Source organism: Myiozetetes cayanensis, unplaced genomic scaffold (genome assembly GCF_022539395.1).
Source record: "Myiozetetes cayanensis isolate MyiCay16 unplaced genomic scaffold, myiCay2020 scf6-25, whole genome shotgun sequence".
NCBI classification, from domain to species: Eukaryota; Metazoa; Chordata; class Aves; order Passeriformes; family Tyrannidae; genus Myiozetetes; species Myiozetetes cayanensis.
This window is the reverse complement of record NW_026087853.1, coordinates 57,910,436-57,927,659: the sequence shown is the minus strand read 5'-3', so window position 1 is coordinate 57,927,659 and position 17,224 is coordinate 57,910,436. Positions and strand designations below refer to the sequence as shown.

Below are 17,224 nucleotides of genomic sequence, written 5' to 3'. Positions count from 1 at the left end.
TCCCGCCGTGGGGACGGGGTGGGGCGCTCGGCGGCTCGGGGGCGGTGGCAGCACCGCCGCGGGCAGCTCCGGGCGGGGACTCCGCTCCCGTCCCGCCCCGCTCCGCCGCGCTCGGTCCCGCCGTGCCCCGGAGATGCTGTCGGGGCTGCGCCGCCGGGATCTCCCCCGGGAGCCGCACACGGCGGCAGACACAACTTCAGGCTCTCCAGGAGATCGTCCCCGGCGGGGGAGCGGGGCCCGGCGGGGCGCCCGTGGGGTGGGGTGAGTCAGAGGGACACGTTTCCCCTCTCCTGCCTGTTGGCGTTTGCTCCCTGGGCAGCGGCTCTTTTCCCCACTGCGGGCTGGTCCTTGCCGTGTGTGCTGGGAAGGGTGGAGAGGCAGGGGCGGAGGGCCGGGTGCCGCTGGGGTCCCAGAGCTGTGGGGTCGGGCTGTGCCGAGAGGGGCGGGCGGGTGCCCGTGGGGGAGCCTGAGCATTGGTTTGGGGGTTCAGGAGCCCGGGCGGTGTTTGCAGCTCTGCCAGGGGCTGGAGCTGGGCTTGTTATAGGTTACCAGCAATGCCTTAAAGGAATTGAAGAAGCCAATTTACAATAGCAAGCAAATTTATTAATAAGCGGTAGATAAACAATCGGCGCGCCGGGAGGGGGAGGGGCTGTTTAGAACAAAACAAAGTTCTCTCACAGCTCGCCGCCGCCCCCCCAAGCTCTCAATCGTTCCCTTTTGAACCCTCCGGGTTCCCGTCCAGACATGCTCAGTACATAGGTTCTGATCCATACATAGTCCGGGGCATGTGCTTTTTGCACATGCTCAGCTGCAAAGTTTTTCCCATGCATGTTCCTGGGCTGTGTTACCGGCGTCCGTGGTCTGGGGGTTTCTCTGTGGGCCGGGGTCTCTGTGATGAAGATTTTTTTGTCTTCCTCGATGTCCGCAGGATGAACCCGGCTTGGAGCATGCGCCTTTAGTAGGTATTTTTCCTCCCCTTCCAGTCTTATCGTCTATATAAATCACTTTGGCTCCTTGTTTAGAGGAAGCTTCTCGGTGTCCCCAGCTGGTGTAGTTTAATTACAGTGCCAGACTTCCCTCCCCGCCTTCCTTATCAGCCTCGGGAACAAACGGCAGCTTGTTAGAAGCAGTTAACAGCTATGTGGGAAATACACACGGAAATCACATATCCCTAATCACATATTCCGGGGAGCTCGGAATGCCAGGGGCTGATGGAAGCATCGCCCTCGGCGTGTTTAGTTTGTGTCTGTGGGAGCTGGGATTCGGGCTGCAGAGCTGTTGTTGGGAACAAAGGGTGGAGCAAACCTGTTCCATGGGTGTGTAAGGAAGGACGGAGTAGCAAAGGAAGGGGAGTATTTCCACACGATATCAATATTCCCCCCCCCCGGGTGTGGGATGGAGCAGTGATGGGGGGCTGGATGGGGTGGCCTGGGCTGGTCAGGATCAGCCATAAACAACCCACCAGACCCCTGAACCCTGCAGAGGCAGTTTGCCCAGGGGCCCAGAATTGTCTGTGGAGCAGAGAGTGCTGAGAGCTCCCTGTGCCTGTCCCCGGCCTGGCACTGTCCACAGGGACACACTGGGCAAAGACCATTGCAGGGAACAAAACCCCTTCCTGCCAGAGGGTTTGTCCTGTGCAAATCAGTCCAGGGGCAGCAGTTGGACTTAGGCCATCCATCAGCTGCTCTTCCCCCAGAAAGCACCATCCCGGTGGGCATTAATGACCTGCCCTGTGCCCACCGCTCACTGTGCACCCAACTGAAACCAGAGCAAGTCTTGCTTTGCTTGGAAGAGCTTGAAATGACTTTAAAAAAAAATAAATTACCTCTTATTTTTTTTCTTTTAGATGATGGAGTTGCCTCTCCGGATGTGTGCTGAGCTCTGGCTTCAGGGGACTGTCAGGCCTTGGTGGCGGTGCATTCATGTTCTTCTCACTGGGAAACTGGAAATAGTTATTAATGACATTGCAGAAATGTTTTCTGAAACCTGTCCCCTTCTTTCTGCCTTTTGCTGATAGATCTTCTCCTTCTGCCTTTGAATTTACAGCCTCCTTGCAGCTCCCAACTGGCAAAACCTGGGGTGACTCAGTGGGGACAGAGGTGACATTTTTATCTGAAAACTTGGGGTAATCTCTAGGGGATACAGCAGTTGTTTTGGTAGGAGAGTGTGTTTAACCCCATTGGCCCAAGGCAATCCAAAGCAAGCCCTGCTTGGCCTCTAAATCCCAGGGTAAGTTCTCCAAAGCAGCTCCTTGAGGACTAAAGATACATTAAAATGGAACTAAGAGCGCTAAGAAGGTTCCTGTGAATCCCAGTATTGCTGTCCTACAATTTTGAACAGGTTTTGAAGCTGTTAATGGCAATAGTGGCTTTCTTCCTTTGGATGAGTCCCTCGATAGGATTTGGGATTTCTTTGGGTTTTGAGTCCCTCCCAGTGGCTCTGACACCGATCAGGAGCTGGCAGGACAAACAGACTGAGAACTCCTGGCAGGCACAGGGGTTTTCCCCCAGAGTTGGCTCCAAGTGCTTTCAAAACCACGTTGGTACCCTCTGCTTTATCCTTGCAGATAGTAGAAGACAATTACATTTGAAATCTAAGGTGAATGTTCATATTCAAAAACTTAATGTTATGGTTACATTGTAATCTTGTTTCTTATGCTGTGAAAACCTCCAATGAGTCTTTGTATTTGAAAGGTTTACATGTAATAAAATAGAGCTTTCATACTCCTAAGTGTATTTTTGCACACTGAAATAAGTTCAAGGGACATGTGACCAGTGAGGTTTTGAAGAGCAGGTAGGCACAAAACCATAAGAGAAAGCCTGACTCTGCCTGATGTTTAGTTTTATTAAGTAATCATTTTTTTCTTTTTTTACTTTATTTATTCATATGCCTCGTGAGTGTATGAAAATGGGTAAGTTCATGATGGAAAAATAGCACTGTATATAAAAAGAGGGAATTATTCCCAGCTGCATGCATGGATCTTTAATGGCTGATGTCAGCCAAGAAAAGGATACAGTGTCAGTCTGGGAGGGCCACTGGGACACTGTGTGTGAATGTAAGTCAAAGTTGGTAGCAATGAAAACCCACAGGGAAAGAGATCAAGGTCAGAAAATTAAAGTTAAATACCATCTAGACAACATAAGAGTCAAGTAGTGCAATGAAATTCAATTCTTGTAGTTAAGAAATGGGGGATTTGGTTCATCTCGAAATCTGCAACACTGTAGAATGGAAAAGCACAAGCAAATTCAAATAACAATAATGTGAAGCAGTCAGTACTTTATTGTAGCTTGAAAACAGACAGTAACAAAACTTACAGTGCTGCATTCTAGGAAAGCTTTGTTTTTCTTTGGAAATACCTCCCCTTGGTAGAAAGAATTTCAAACCCTTTTTAATTGTCTCAAGGTGAATAACCTCTGCCTCTAACCTACAACACAGAAGGCCAACATGTTCAAAACACACCTAGGAGATTGGTAGGAACAGAGTAACACTGTGAACAGAGGAAAATACAATAATAATAAAATAGCTGGGACCCTCAGACCCTGCACTCCATAAGGTACCTCTATGGGACACTGAGCTGAGTCTAAAACTCCAGTCTAAAATGTGCTAAATACTAGTTTAAGAAGCAATAATATTACACAAGGGTTTTTTGTCTTTGTTTACTATAAAACTTTTATCGCTGCACCTTTGTAACCTAATCTACGAATTTCTTAAGATATAAGCTCACAAATTCTTCCTGCAAGGTGGAAAATCTTGCCCCAAATGCCCTATGTTCTTAGCAATATGTGATGTTTAATGTTTTACTTGAGCAGCTCTCACTTGGTGGCATCAACATCAGTTTGGGACTGCTGCATCCATTTCTTCTCATTCACATTCTTTCTTTTCCACTTGAGTGAGGCCACCAAACCCAATTCCTTTGGGACCGAAATTTTTTGCATAGCAAACTGCAAAAGAAGGAGGTGGGGGGCAGAAAGATGAATGTTTGTGAATTCTGAATGTTCTCAGGTAGGGGTAAATGTCTTTTTGGTTTTAGTTTTTAGATCACTACCAAATTTGAGTCAATAACAGGAAGGAGATCTGAAATAGCCTATTTCCCACGAGTGTTGGCAGGTTTTAATAGTGAAACTAAAATCACGTTTGAATTACACCAAAGTCTCATCTGGTGATCTCAAAAAAAAAATTAAGAAACTACACATTTAAGAGCTAAGTAATATTTTCATTAAAGCTACTTTCCTATCTGAAAATACTTGGTAAAACTTGGTCTGGTGACTAATACAGGCTGAGTAAGTGAGTCAGAGATTTTCTAGGAGGTGAAAGAACTGGAGCACAGATCTGAAACTATTGATGAGCATTTAAACCATTCCAGTTGAACTGTGTGTTGGTCAGTTTGTGCATAGTTTTTTGTCACAGCTCTGCTAAGGAAGTAACAGTAATGATCAGCATGTTTCTCCAAATGTGGTGATTTGCTCACTCGTGGCTGACAGATTGTACCCAAAGTCACAGAACTTCAGTGTTCTTCTTTAGGGCTCTCTATGAAGTTTAGCCTGGGGTATAAAACCTTGGCATATTTTTCCCCCTCAGGCTGTTTCTGAGAGTCAAGTGAAGTCTGTGAACTTTTTGGATCTGAAAACATCTAAGATATGTCATTTAGTATCAATGCATTATCTTCTGTGCTACCAATACAGTGGAAGTATCTTTAACTGGCAAGAATTCCAGATGACCTCTGAAGATCTGTATCTACGTGGATTTTTTATTTTACTGAGTGAGATGAGGTGCAGGTGAACAAGAGCCTGCCCAGCAGATATGGCCAATGTTCTGTTAGAAGATCTGAGGGTAGATCTGAGGGATATTTGTAGGAAAAAATCACACCTTTAAACTTTAAATGTCGATAGCATAAGCTGCAATTGCAACGTCACCACGGCTCTTTGCTTTGCTTTCAGAAAGTTGTTAAAAAAAAAAGGCAAAATGAAATTTCCTGAAGTTGTTAAGCATGGGACAAGGTAAGTCATGATGGCTTTCCTAGGTCTGAGGGGACTAATTTTAGCTCTACAACTCTCACCTTTACAGTAGAGCTCTCCGTCTTTGTCCGTAACGTTCGTGGATTCCAAACTCTTGCCACAAATCGCGCAGCGGAAACACGTCTTGTGCCAAGGCTGAGGAGATGAAGACAATTCATTGTGCATCACAGAAAGGGCACAGGTGCAAGAAGCGAAGAACTGCCGCTTTTTGCGGTGTGAAAAGGTTAAAATCTTTCTGCTGATCTCGTGGCTTCCGCTCTTAGTCACCCCAGGTTAGTCTTTTTTTTCAGTTACGTCAAGAGTCACCGAGTGACTTTGTTAGTGGTGCACACTTGTTAATGGAGGTCTAGTAAAAAGCAGGGAGCTGGAGATACTGCTCTCATTTTGGCCACTTCTTCAGTGTGCAGAGATCACATTCTATGAGAGTTCCTCGAGGAGAGAGCTTTGCATGTCATTTGGGAAAGGCTTCTGCTTTTCTGGTTACAGGATCTCTTTAATGTATCTGTAATTGCCACTGCAAATAAATGTTTTTAAACATCCCCCAGAGGTGGAGGAAGAGCCAGGCTTTACAGCAGCCAGGGGTTGTTCTTCAGACATCAAAAAGAAGGGAAAAGTTGAAGAAAATTTACAAAAAGCACATGATTTCAAGACCTGAAAGTACATCCCACTCGAGCAATTTGCTACCTCGTATTTTCTTCATCGAGACTATGAGTGGAAATTTAAATGATCAAGGACCTATTAGCTACAATTTATCACCCTTATAAAACTGTGTTTGGGTTCTAGTGCTGAAGTAACTACTTACTTTTCCTCCTCCCATGATCTTCTCTGCAGCATACACTGACTTGCCACAACGGGGACATTTATCCACATCTACCATCTTTTTGGCAAACTTGGAAGCGTTAGTTGGTGTAGAAGGGCGAGCAGGCTTTGGTGACCCCCTAAAACACAAGGTTTCAGCGCTTTTTAAATGCTGCTTCAAGTGTTACCTTCCTTAGAAAAAGTATTTCATGGGTTTTTTGGTAAGGGGTGAAAAATACTAAATTGCTGTTCTCAGACGTGCAAACTGGGGATAAAAAGGGAGAAAATCAAAGTACTCTAGTGACTTCTGTGTTGTGTGATGGAAAAGCTGGTACTGTAGGCCCTGATGTTACCTGTTCTGGGCTGAGTACATGGAGCTGACAGCAGCCACATGCAGAAAGGATTGCATTTAATGAAAAGTGAGAGTAAAAAAACAGTGTTGTTTTATGGAGAGGCAAGGAGGAAAATACAAGCAGAAGACCACTCTTCCTTTGTAACTGGCTGTCTGCTCTTACTCAGTGAGTGGAAAATAAAAATAAAAAATACAGATTTTTTGCATGCAGATGTTTCATTAGGCAGTGAAACATTTGGACAAGGGAATTGGGGTTTTTACCTGGCCCAGGGTCAAAAGCAACATCAGAGGAGTAGCTTTGCTTTGTGTTTCTGGCCGTTGTGCGTTATGGATTTGTGCTTAAAGCCTTTCACAGAACGATTTCTGAATGACTGGATTGTTGGACTGCAACAGGTCATTATATCTACAGGATGTGACAGTTTTTGATGCAGAACTCTGCCCACAATGGCTTCATATGGCACAAGGAGCCACATTTGAATACATTGTTTAAGCTTTTATTCCCCACACAGCATACTGGTTAATTGGTTTCCTCGTAGTTATACCAGAAGGAAGCGTTGCTGATTTGGAAATGTGCAGCTTTGAGAATTGTAAAAAAAAAAAAAAAAAAAAAATCCTGTAAAAACGTACTGTCAGAGCTAATTATGTGCTTTTGGAAGATGGTATCCCATTAGAATTCCTTTGTTCAAACACATCCTCAGTGTGTTTGTAAGTGTTATTCAAGCCACAGGGAGGATTTAGAAATGTTATTTCCCCCACTGAGAGGAGAGCTAGCAGTATGTGGTAGTGTGATTATTTCTCTTAAGAGTAAAACCTAACTGGATTTTAGCCTCTGATAGCAAAAAAAAAATTAAAAAAAAAAAAATATATTCTCATTTTCTATAGTGAATGTGACTTTACCACTGTGCTACAAATGGCAGCATACAATTGCAGTGGATATTTACAGCTGTGGTGGCATATAAAGGCTGCTTCTGCACGATAATTGCCTATTGAAGGAGAAAATAATTTGTGAAGAAGGCTTAGAGAGACTGAGCATCATTAAAAACGGGTAAATTACCGTGCCCCTGGAAGGAAAGGGTGCAGGAAAGCCTGCTCTGCTACTAACGCTGGGTGTTGTTATGGAGACAGAATAAAACATCTAAAACACCCTGCTAAGAGGCAAAGTAGGGCCAGACAAAGGTGCTGTCGGTGGGGTTTAACTCACTGCTGCAGGTTCAGGCCCAGGTGGTCTCCGGTGTCGGTGCTGAGGCATCCGGCCCCTTGCCCAAAGCCGACGCCTTTGGGACCGTATTTCCTCCCGTAGCAGGTCTTGCAGTAGATTTCGGATTCGTGAGCTGCCACTGTGGTGCTGTCCAGAGCTTTCCTGCAGGCCACTGGGTACAGGCAGAGAGAGGCACCTGTCAACACCTGTGTTTTCGGATTCGAATTCACCTAGTTCAGAGTAGTTACATTTAGTGGGTTTTACCTTTAAAAATACGGGACAAGGAGCTGGTCGGTGTGAAACTTGACTGGGCTGTTGCTAAAATTGGGTGTGTGCACACAACAGGCTCCTGTTTTGCCTCTCTGAAGTTATGGTGTAACCCCAGGGAAACCGTGGGCTTGGCAAGGCAATTTGTCTAGGTCTGTGAAGTTAAGATGGATTCGAGATAACCATCCTAAACTCCTTAAAAAAGGGGGGGGGAAGGAGGTTGCAGGGGCATTGATTCCACTGTGCATCTGGACCTTTCAGAATGTTCTCTCATGAGTCTGTGGTGGCTTTCTCAGCTCAGCCCAGGCTATTTTGATGAGGTTTGTTTCTAAAAGAGGCTTTAACATCATACCATGTCCAGAGACAGGTAGAATATGTTGTTGGGTTGTTTTTGTTTGGTTTTTTTTTTTGGGGGGGGAGGAGGTGGTGTGGTGGTTTTTGTTTGGTTTTTTGTTTGAGTTTGTTTGTTTGTTTGTTTGTTGGGGGGGTTGTTTTGATTTTTTGCTATTATTTGTTTGTTTGAGCTGTGGCACCAAGGCAGAGCAAATAAATCTCAGCTCCGTGTGACTTCCTCTGGGATGACAGGAGTATGACTAAAGCCATGCCCAAAACAGAGACCTCTTACAAGTGGTGTTTGTGACGGAGAAACACTGCTTGGCTTAGCTCGCTAGGAAAGGTCTGGGAGACTTTTGGACAGAAGATGCCATAGGAATGCCCAGCTTTCACCAGGGAATACAAGTTATGTCCTCTGCAGCACTACTTTAAGCCAAGCCTCAGCTTGGAAGGATTAGACTCTACTGACAGCTGCTTATTTGGGGGCCTTGGTTAAGTGAGAATCTATGCTTTGAGCAAGTACAAGTCCTGCAGAGGGCGTTCCAGTCATGCATGAGCTGCGGGTGGCTTGGAAAATCGAGTTTCTTAGTTCCTGTATGCACCAGAAAGCTGTGAAATACAGAAGTATTGACAGTGGCTGGAAGTGCGAGCTCTAGAGGAGCCAACTGAGGGTTTGATCTGTCCCTGGCCCCTGTGTTTATTTTAAATATCCTCCTGTGAGTCCAGTTCATCCACCTCAGGTAATTTAAGCCAATACTGGAATCTCTGTGGCTTTAATTATAGAATCCTGGAATGATTTGGGTTGGAAGGCACTTTAAAAATCATCCAGTTCCAACCCCCTGCCATGGACAGGGAGACCTTCTGCTAGACCAGACTGCATAAAATACTACTCATGTGTCCCCAGCCCTCTGCTTATCTTTGGCTTTCCTCCTCCCTGTACTGCACAGAGGGGAAAATGTTTTGCAAAGACCTTTATAGTTAACAGAGATAAAATGAAGGGCTTCTGTAAATGTGTGAATCTGATCCCCTCGTGCTCCAGTCTCCTCTGCTCGGAGATGGTAATTATGTTTGCTAAGGGAGTTAAGGGATGATGGAAACTCTAGCAGCAGATAAAGTGTTTCTATTTCTGGTACCTCAGGGATAGGGTATCAATTCACCACAACAGATGGAGCAGAAGCCCTTGAAGTGCTATTGTTGAAATAACTTTGAGACCTCTCATCTGCCAGCAGATCCTGGTCACCCTCCGGCACCGAGGAGGCTCGGGTTGACAGTGGGAGATCCTGCCAAATTGTCCCTCACAGCTGCAGCTTGAGCAAAACCTGACAGGGAAGCAACAATCTGCAGGTAAACAGCAGCACGGGAAGTAGGGACTGCTGGAAAGAGGTTTCTCTCTCATAACGTTTGTAGGGAAAAACTGTGGAGCAGAGAGAGTGGGATTTAGAGTTTAGCTTGTCTGATTCTTCCTGTGTCAACAGATTGCTTTGAATTGTTTATAATTTTGCTGAAATTGAACTCTTTGGTTGAAAACTACTGCTCTGCTTTGTCTGATTTGTCAAATATTATGTAAAATATAGGACATATTTGCAATATTTTTAATATTGAAATATAGAAAAGCTCAGCTAAACGGGTTAACTCTTTCCATACCTTGAGATTACGTTGGGGAGGATTGGTTTCCTTCTGCTGAGAAATGAAATCCTATAATTGGTTCATAGAAAAGCCCTTGAATGTGATACATGATCCTGAGGCATCTGGAGCTGCTGAACGGTGTGTGTGAATCATGGTAAAAGTAAAGCCAATTAACATACCTCTCCTATGCCAACTGGGCTTAGATGCATCTTTACTTTTTGACCTTAAACATATTTCTGATGGGAATACTTTTTTTAGTATCTAACCTACCAGTGATTTAGCTCAGACTTACAATCACAAGGGAAAGATAAAGCAGAATAAAATATACACAAGAAAATACACAACCATCTAACCAACCAAAAAAACCACCAAAACAAACCAAACTGTTGTCAGAATGTGATGTATGTATATTGTTTATCATGAATCACCAAAAAAAAAATCAGTTATACTAAGAATGAAATTAAACTTGAGAAATATTGTTAACTATGTTCTATTAGGACAGATGCTTATTTTCATTAGTTTCTCTGATTTTTAATATTAATTATTATAAGCTGCACATGGAAGCAATAAGAAGGCACCAGTTGAGACTGAGATTTTTTTTTTCTTTTACCATTCTGTAAGAATTGGCTGAAGGTTGTCAGATAGCTGAAAAGCTTTTGAAGGAATTCTTTCTTATTCTGCCTTTTAGGCATCACTTGCAGGGCACTTGAAGAAAGCCTCCAGTGTGTCCTTTGAAACTTGTTCTGCATTGACTGCACCACGTCAGCTAAGTGTGTAATAGCCTCGTGCCTCCAAATAAGAAGTTTCTTTCCATCCAGGAAAAGAGGGTGAGAAATTGGATTCAGATGGAATTTATACTGCAAAGGTACTAAATCTCAAGCATTGTCTGCAAAATAAACTCTTCATCTACTTTTACTTCTTAGCAAATTGTTTGCTCTCTCTCCACAAAGGGCAAGCAGAGCTGAATTGATACCTTCTCTCTGATTTTTTTTGTTTCTTTAAGTGCTAGCTCTTCTGCAGAGAAAGCAAGATTTCTGGAAGCCACCTGCCAAACATCACAGTGGAGTGTGGGAGGGAAAGAGCAAATGAAAGGGAAATATGGGGAGGAGGAGACTAAGGTAAGTGCAGAGTGTTGCAAGGTTTTGGTGCCACCAGGATGATGTCTTGCAGCTTTTCTGTGTGAAATGGATTAATGTTAGGGCTCACTGTCAAAGTAATCATCTCCTCTAACAGCCTAATAACACATCCTTCTGTCTGATGAGTGTTTGTTTAGTTCTGCTGGACTTTTTAACTTGAAGCAAACCTGTAGTATGCCAAGTTGTGGGAGAGAGGGGAAGGGTTTTTTGGAGATGAGCCCTAATACCATGACCCTGCAGCACTCGAGTGTCCCTAACAAAAACCAGCTAATGCTTGGAAAGAGAAAAGCCAGGAGCCCAAGATGCAGATTGCTTGGGGTAAAGGGCTAAAAAACTGCCTGCACAGTAATATAAAAGCAAATGTGCTAGAATTGATGGAAGGTTTTATACAGAGCTATGGGGATGTTGTGAAGTTGAACCAGGGCAGCCCAGCTTACTGCAGAGGAAGCAGGACTTGTGGAAGCTCCTTCCATTGCACTGGATTTCCTCAGCGTGGTACACGGTCTTCTCGCAGGCACCGCATTTGGCTCCGCCCCCCCAGTTCGGCATCCCTGTCTCTGAGAGGGAACCTGGAAAATCAGATTGCAAAGTGAATTATTTTAAGCAGAACAGCTCGATTTAAAAAAAAAAAAAAAAAAAAAAAGGTATTGTATTTTTCCCCCTCTCCAGTCAACTGCTCTTGCATACTTGCAATGTATTTTCCATCAAATAGTCATCTTCTTTCAGTCCTGCCCTCCTCTGTACCCCAGTGTGGCCTTTTCCCCCTCAGTTTTTGCTTAGTGTGGGTTGATCTGGTTTTTGAGGCAAATTTTTATGAAGCTTTACTGGAGTTGAAGCAAAAGTGTGGACAGTATCTGGCATTAAATTTTCTACAGAACAGTTTCCTACCTCGACTCTCTGTTAACAGGTAGACTGTTTATACCTCTCCAAAGCAAGTGCTGCTTCATCCACTGCCCCATGAGCTGCCTTGGTCACGTGTTTTTTTGCCAGCATGATATTTTTTTATACAGTTCATACCTGGGTAATTCCACCTTGAAGTTTTAACAAGGGCACTTCGAAGAGGGCACATCAACAGAAACAAGCTGTTTGTTGCTTCCCTGAATTCCTCACGAGGCAGCTGCAAGGTCCCTGTGCTGCTCAGCCGTTGTGAGGTTATAATAGTCAGGTTCCTAAGGCGCTTAAGGTGGGTTTTTTTTCTCTCTTTGTCAATTGTTTTTGAACTCTAAACATAAGGGAAAAGAAGAGCAGCAGTTGCTGTTGCGGTGTCTGTTGAAGTGACTTGGCCAAGGTCACGGGAGGGCAGTGTGAGGGGCAGGAGCCCAGCTCAGGTGGCCTGGTGGCTCAGTGCCCTTCCTGATGATTGTGCTATCACACATCAGAAGCAAGCCCAGCCCTCAGGCTGCCCTTCTGTTTTCTTGTTTGAGTCATCGTTTCTGGAAAGGCTGGGACGTCATCTTGTCACCTGCACATCATATTATCAGGTTGTTCCAAGCTCCTGGCACGGACCTTCCTTCTCCTTCTTGGAAAACCACTCACCTTCTTATTATAGTTATTTTGAAGCCTGCTTGTGCTATTTGTGTTTGATTAAATTCACCATAAGGTACTTTCAACTAAGAAGAGGGTTTTGAAGGCTGAATCGAGACTGCCACCTGAGGATTTTCTTCTGAGGTCAAGTGAGAGATAAAGGAGAGTTTGCAGTGATCTGAATCACAGTAGTGATGTAACATAAGCCAGTATTTTCAATTACTTGCATTTTAGACTAATATTTTACTATATATTCACACTGGACACTAATGTCTCCTGCTTATCATCATCTTAGTGACTTCTGTTCTGTAATCTTCTGAATTTCAGAGTGAAACGAACAGTGTCTGTGTGCCAGCTCTGCAACCCAGAGGGAATTCTTTCTGGGCACGCATACACCAAAAATCCCACAATGGTGTAAGAGACACATCTGTCCAGCTAAAGGAAGGTGGCATGGCAGTGTGTGCACACACTGAAGCCCCAGCACCGGAGACATGGCAATGTGAGCAGGTTGTGCAGTCAAGTGTTTGATAACAGTGCAGGTACCAGCACATCCGAGCCTCTCTGCCTTAGCACAGCAGTGATTAGTATCTCCTTAACCCTGCGTAATTAAATAGTCTCTGTTGTGACTGGTACCTGTGGGTAGACAGCACACCTGTCATCCTCATGCAGGATCCAATCTCCCCTCCTCTTTGTGAGGCTGATTTATGCTCAGCTGAACACCCTCCCCAGCTCAGTCAGCCCAGTCCTTTGCTGTCACACAGCAGCACCATCATTAATCTCTTCCAGACCCTCTCAGCTCTCCTGGGAGGCTGCTCATGAACTGCCGTGGCAGTTCCAAAACAATAATGATGCAAAAAGGAAAAGAAAACTCAGCTTTCCTCTAATTCTGTTTATCTGTAGTGTAACGAGTAAGAAGCATAAACCTGATGTAGCTGGAATAAGAAACAAACCTAACTGCATGCAAGAAACATATAGTGGATTTGATCCCTCTCCCTCAGTGAAGCCTTTACTGAACAGCACTGCTAAATTCTTTTTTCATTTCTTTTAAATGCACAGAGAGAAATCTTTCATGTAGGTAGAATCTTATTCTCATTCTACCATTCTGTATTTTTTAAGTACTTTCATATTGCTGCCATTTTCTCTTATGAAAATAGTTCAAGTGATGCTTCAAACATTTTTAAAAGAAGGAAGAGAGACTGGGGGTAAAAATCAGTTTTGTGACACTTTCCTGAAAATTAAAATGAGATTTTTGTGTTGGTGGTGTTCCCTTTCAAATCAGGTTTCCAGTGGAATCCCTTCCCAGCTGAGGCAGCGCTGGCAGCTGCCAGGGAGGTTTGTACCTCTGGTCTCTGTAAAGCTGTTTGTGCTGTGTTAGTTCCCCTCAAAGGCGCACCAAGCAACTTTGTCTTTTGCTGTTGGAAAGCAGCTCCAATTACATCATTAGCTGAAGGGGGAAAATAATCTCTGAAAAAGTCTGATAACGCGTGATAGTGAACCTTGTGCTGTCAGGGGCCATGGTTGGAGCTCTTAGAAGAACCATTGTCCCTGAGGATAATTATAGTAACATGACTGGGCATGCATACACATTTTCCATGTTTTCTTGGCATCACCTGATGGGAAGCTGGAGGAGGAAGGAGAAAGTCACAGTAAAACTATTCCCATAAGGATGCCGGGGTAGGAAGAGCAGTGTATGCCACGAGGTCTGCTCTGGCTGGAGGAACAGCTGGGTGAGGTACCAGGGCAGGTCCTGTCCTTGCTTTGATCATCTCTCTGGACACTGAACTGCAGTGCCACCCCTGTGGATGCTGCCTGTGCAAATAAACCCCACAGGGTACATGGCATTCATAGTTTTCTGCTCATCTAAACTGTAACAGTGGATAAATCTCCATCCTCACAATGTGCAAATGGAACTCGGTCTCCCACTTGTCATCAGAAAAAAAATATACCCAAAAATCTTCATTTCACATAATTTCTTTGGATGTCAGTATCTAAATCCCCTTGAAATTCCCTGAACTTAGTTGTCTTAATCTTAATCTTAGTGTCTGCTGACCACACGGTGCTTGTTATATTCTGTTATATTCTTGTGATATTCTAGTGGGAAGTAGAGTGGACTCATCCTAAACGTAGTAAATGTGTTTATTTATTATTAAATAAACTTTTAAGTGTTAGTACTGCAACTCATGGTACTGTTAAGCTGGAGGAGTGTTCTTGTACTCACTCTGTTGCTGTTCTGCAGCTTGTATCATTCCTCAACATGCAGTTACTATAGGGAGTAGAATTTACATTGTGCAGCCAGGGATACATGCCTCCCGTTATTTAGAGCTTATATCACTACTATATAGGCCAGGCTTGGAGCAAGGGAGCCTTTGAAGTGCTTGTGTGCTCTGCACAGGCATGGAAACATTGTGAGCCGTCTTCTTTTGGGCTGTTAGTCATACTGTACCAATCTGGGTGTCACATCGCTGCCACGGAGTGCCTTACTCTAATCAAAGTGCTATTGATAAGAGTATAACCCAAAAATATATTTAGGTCCCCTGATCTCAATGGGTGGTGGATGCAGTGCTGGCCTGATGCAGTTGTGTAGAGGAGTAAAAGGCAGTGCTAGTGCCAGGCTGTGCTGCAGGTGAAAAAAGGTGTTGAAAGTAGCTTTTTGGTGCTTCTGTTCTAAACACAAGGCTTTCCTTTCTACATGCTGGTGTATTGGACAGTCTGGAGCTCAGGCCTTATCTGAATGGGCTGCAGAAGTTGTGTGTTGTGTGGCTGGGAGGATTATCTCGGGTGCCACATGTGCTACAGGATGGCTTTGGAGGGGATAAACAGAATGGGAAATGTTGGTCTTTGTGAGCACTTGGTAGTGGAATTGCTGGATGGGGACTGATGGGTAGGGTGTGCCTTCCATCTGTCTCTTCATTCTAGTCCCAGCTACATGGTTTGTCTGGACTCAAAGAATACCAGTGCCTTACCTAATGAACAAGCAGTAATGGTATCAAACCCAAATATCCCTGCCCACACTGAAACTCAAGTATCAAGGCTGCATTTGAAATTCTTTTCCCCTCTGAAGTCCGTGGGAGATGCCAATGCAGCCAGGACTTCACTCTGGTATCTAATCACAGCTCTGCTGTGACCTGTCCTGTGACCACCAGTGACTCATTTGACCGTCCTGGGTGTAACTCGCCCCACCAGCCCCGTGGGGGTAATAATATATCTCTTCCTTTATACAGTAGCAATAAAATGCTGCTCTAGTTTCTCTCTATGTTATTGTTTATACTCATATTTTTTCTCATTCATCCAGTGGACTTTGGATACAGGTGAATTTTAAGTTTATTAGTTATAGTGTCATACCTTCCAAGTTATCAGTTATTTTCTAGCATAGGGATGCCACGTTTCTTTTGAAACTTCCTTGACGCACACTTTTGCAGAAATTTAAGTTTGCATCTCCAAAAAATACGGTGTCCTGACAAGGCACTTCATTCATCCTACAGGTAGGGCAAGGTGCTTCGTTCTGACTTAAAAACCAGTGACACCCCACACTCACATATTTGTAAATACGTGCTCGGAGTTCAGTTTGATCCATGTGGCTGTGGAAAGCTGCATCCTGCTGTACAAATGTGTCCCATTCCTTTTTCCAGACCTAATCCTGGGCTATCAGCTTTCACTTTTCCTTTCACAAGATCCTTCTCTAAATCCTTTTCTGTGCACTAAAGTCTTTTAAGTGCCAAGTAAAGCTATTACCTCCTTTGAAATAGCACCGTGATGATTAAGACACAGAATTATTTTATCTACATACAAGGCTTATTCTTTGAAAAGCTTTCTACCTAAGGGTAAAATTATTTCAGAGTAAAACCATGTATTTATTTATTTAAATTACTGGGGCTTTTCTGAAGACTTGACCAATCCCACTCTCTTGTAATGCTTAAGTGATGGATGTGGGAATAATTCTGTCATCCTGCATCCAATTGCCTAGCCATTTTCTGCTAAGTCTGCATAGAAGTTCTATTCCTATTTGATATAAAGCCAATTGGTCACTAACATTAAATATTTTGAAGGTTGAAGGTGGCTGTTTTGGTTTTTTTACTTCTGCATTACCATTAACTGAGAAATCGTGAAAGCACCCAAATTTGTATACTTTGTACATATGCTTTTTAAAACCCAATCCTTTTTAGAACAAGTAATTCAGTAGCTTTTAAAACACAATTTTTAAGCACTCCGAAACTTCAGTAACCCAGCCTTTCCTAGTCAAAATGAGCGTCTCTAATGAGGATCCCCACAACTCTGTTCTTGCAACACCAGTAGCTACTCCCCAGGCTGAGAAGCCCAGAAGAATCTCTTATCAGCTGGCTGCTCCAAAACTAAAATACTGCTCTCAGCTCTGTAGGAATCATGTTTCTGTACCATCCAGGCACGTTTTTCTTTGTTAAGAAACCACCTGTTCGGAAAAAAATTGCCCAAACCCTCGTATCAGACAGTCTTGGCAGAACCCGCCGGACTCAACTCACCAGAGTTGCTTGAAGTGTCTCCCTCTCTCCTTGGGCCTCCAAGGGTTGGAACAGGAGGGGTCCCTGCCCTCCTTAAATGCCCTGTCAGCCCTATAAGCTGGGAGGGGAGGGGAATGAGAGTTTCAGGGATCTGAGCAATGCCATTGCTATCACCAAGCTGAAAATAACCTCTGACAAAAGCCTGGCATTTTGTTCCCCCCGCCCCCCCTGTGTCCACTTGTGAGTAGGTGGACAACAATGCAGCCCCTTGGATTACACCTAAAGGACATTCCTGACTGCAGCCTAACAGATCAGAAATAAAGATTGAAGTTGTATAGTTACTCTCCTGCATTGCTTAAATGTGAATCATGAAATATCAGCCCCTTGAAGTGAGGATTAAGTTATTAATGGTCACATTGCCAGTATTAAATTGTCAAGAATAATAATGAATCAAAAACTGTTTGTAGCATCCCCTGGAACACAGTGTTTGTAACCCAAAT

General features: G+C 44.0%; 1 protein-coding gene and 1 long non-coding RNA gene across 2 annotated transcripts; one reads left to right on the top strand and one right to left on the bottom strand.

Moving 5' to 3' along the window:
• The first annotated feature begins 815 nt into the window (after positions 1-815).
• LOC126650626 (uncharacterized) lies at positions 816-2,723 on the top strand. The gene is made up of 2 exons (XR_007631454.1): positions 816-958; positions 1,847-2,723. It is a non-coding gene; the product is annotated as an uncharacterized LOC126650626 (long non-coding RNA).
• A 1,018-nt stretch (positions 2,724-3,741) lies between these two features.
• CSRP3 (cysteine and glycine rich protein 3) lies at positions 3,742-17,014 on the bottom strand. Its single transcript, XM_050335632.1, is given in 7 exon segments — positions 3,742-3,941; positions 5,057-5,150; positions 5,818-5,953; positions 7,367-7,535; positions 11,163-11,294; positions 16,746-16,953; positions 16,955-17,014. Coding segments are annotated over 7 exon segments (879 nt in total). The 3' UTR covers positions 3,742-3,861.
• Between the last annotated feature and the right edge of the window lie 210 nt (positions 17,015-17,224).